This window comes from Bison bison, unplaced genomic scaffold (genome assembly GCF_000754665.1).
Source record: "Bison bison bison isolate TAMUID 2011002044 unplaced genomic scaffold, Bison_UMD1.0 scf7180017857213, whole genome shotgun sequence".
Taxonomy (NCBI): Eukaryota; Metazoa; Chordata; class Mammalia; order Artiodactyla; family Bovidae; genus Bison; species Bison bison.
Window position 1 is genome coordinate 46,855 of NW_011487786.1, and position 1,996 is coordinate 48,850.

The 1,996-nt window shown below is 40.1% G+C and overlaps 1 protein-coding gene across 1 annotated transcript in view; it reads left to right on the plus strand.

The window, feature by feature from the left end:
* Positions 1–798, plus strand: part of LOC105003275 (olfactory receptor 52D1) — a 1,057-nt gene extending 259 nt beyond the window's left edge. The window contains exon 2 of the mRNA XM_010860330.1: positions 1–798. This exon is cut by the window's left edge and continues 1 nt beyond it. Within this exon, the coding sequence (XP_010858632.1) occupies positions 1–798 (798 nt within the window).
* Positions 799–1,996: the final 1,198 nt, after the last annotated feature.

The following is a 1,996-nucleotide window of genomic DNA, read 5'->3' on the forward strand; positions in this document are numbered from 1 at the left end:
ACAGACAGTGCCCTTCATGCGCCCATGTACCTCTTCCTTTGCCTCCTCTCACTCACTGACCTGGCTCTCAGCTCCACCACTGTGCCAAAAATGCTGGCCATTTTGTGGTTCCAAGCAGGTGAGATTTCCTTTGATGGGTGCCTGGCCCAGATGTTTTGTGTCCATTCTATTTATGCTCTAGAGTCCTCGGTTCTTCTTGCCATGGCCTTTGATCGATACGTGGCAATCTGCAACCCACTGAGATACACAACCATCCTCAACCACACTGTCATAGGCAGAATCGGCCTTGTTGGGATACTTCGTAGTGTGGCCATTGTCTCCCCCTTCATCTCCCTGTTGAGACGACTGCCCTACTGTCAGCACCATGTCATGGCACACACATACTGTGAGCACATGGGCATTGCTCGACTGGCCTGTGCCAACATCACTGTCAATATAGTCTATGGGCTAACCGTGGCCCTTCTGGCCATGGGTCTGGATTCTATTCTTATTTCTGTCTCCTATGGCTTCATCCTCCATGCTGTCTTTCACCTTCCATCCCGTGATGCCCAGTACAAGGCTCTGAGTACCTGTGGCTCCCACCTTGGGGTCATCCTGGTCTTCTACATCCCCGCTTTCTTCTCCTTTCTCACCCACCGTTTTGGCCAACACCAAGTCCCCAGGCATGTGCACATCTTTCTGGCTAATCTCTATGTTCTGGTGCCTCCTGTGCTCAACCCAATCATCTATGGGGCTAGGACCAAGGAGATTCGGAGTCGACTTCCAAGACTGCTTCACTTGGGGAAAATTTCAATATGAATTCTGAGCAGAGATCAGAAATGAGGGGGGAAAAAAGTATGTATGGCTATCTGAATGCATTTTCCTGGATGGAGACCTCTGATATAAGTGGAATGTGTTTCCATGGGAGGAAGCCCTGGAAGGCTAAAGAAAGGTGGAATGAACTGAAGTTGTTGATAATCACATTGACGATACCTTACTTCTGAGGCTCCTAGAGCAATTATGAATAACCCAGAAAGGTAATAATATTTTTACTTTTAGAAGAAGTTTTTAAATAGAAAAAATCATGTGTTGCATAAACCTCATTAGCTATGATACTGCTACTGCACAAAACTCCTAATATTTTTACCTTTGCCTTAAAGCATCTGTGATTTACTAGAAAGCAAAGCAGTTCCTGTTCTTAAAAAGTGTCTAGGTGCCACGGTGGGACTATCTTCTGTGAGTCCTAGTAGAAAAGGACAAGAACATTTAATGTATATCTAATCCAAATCTAAGAAATTTGGGCAGTGATTAAAAACACATAGTCTAAAGTCAGAGTATCTGACTTATATACAATGGAATAATACTCAGCCATAAAAAAGTGTGAAATAAACCAATACAATATTGTAAAGTTAAAAAATAAAAAAAAAAAATAAAAGAACTTCAAAAGAAAAAAAAATTTTAAGTGTGAAATAATGCTATTTGTAGCAACATGGATGGATGTGGAGGTTATCATATTAAGTGAAGTAAGCCACACAGAGAAAGACAGATATTATATAATATCACTTGTATTCAGAACCTTGAAAAATTATACAAGTGAACTTATCTACAAAGAGAAATAGACTCACAGACTTAGAGAATAAATTTATGGCTACCAGAGGGGACAGGTTGGAGGTGGCAATAGACAGGAGTTTGGGATTGACATATATACACTGCTCTATTTAAATAGATAATCAACAGGGACTCACTGTATAACACAGGGAACTCTGCTCAATATTCTGTAGTAACCTAAATGGGAAAAGAATTTGAAAAAGAATGGAAAGAATAAAAATTAAATTCTTTGAACATGAAAAATAATGCATGTGCCAATCACTTTGCCACATACCTGAAATATTGTAAATCAACTGTACTTCGACTAAAAAGAAATGTGTGTGCATACACACACAAAAAAATAAATAAATTACATTAGAATATCTAGGTTTTCATCTTCCTTCTCCACTTACTAGTTTTGTGACCTTTG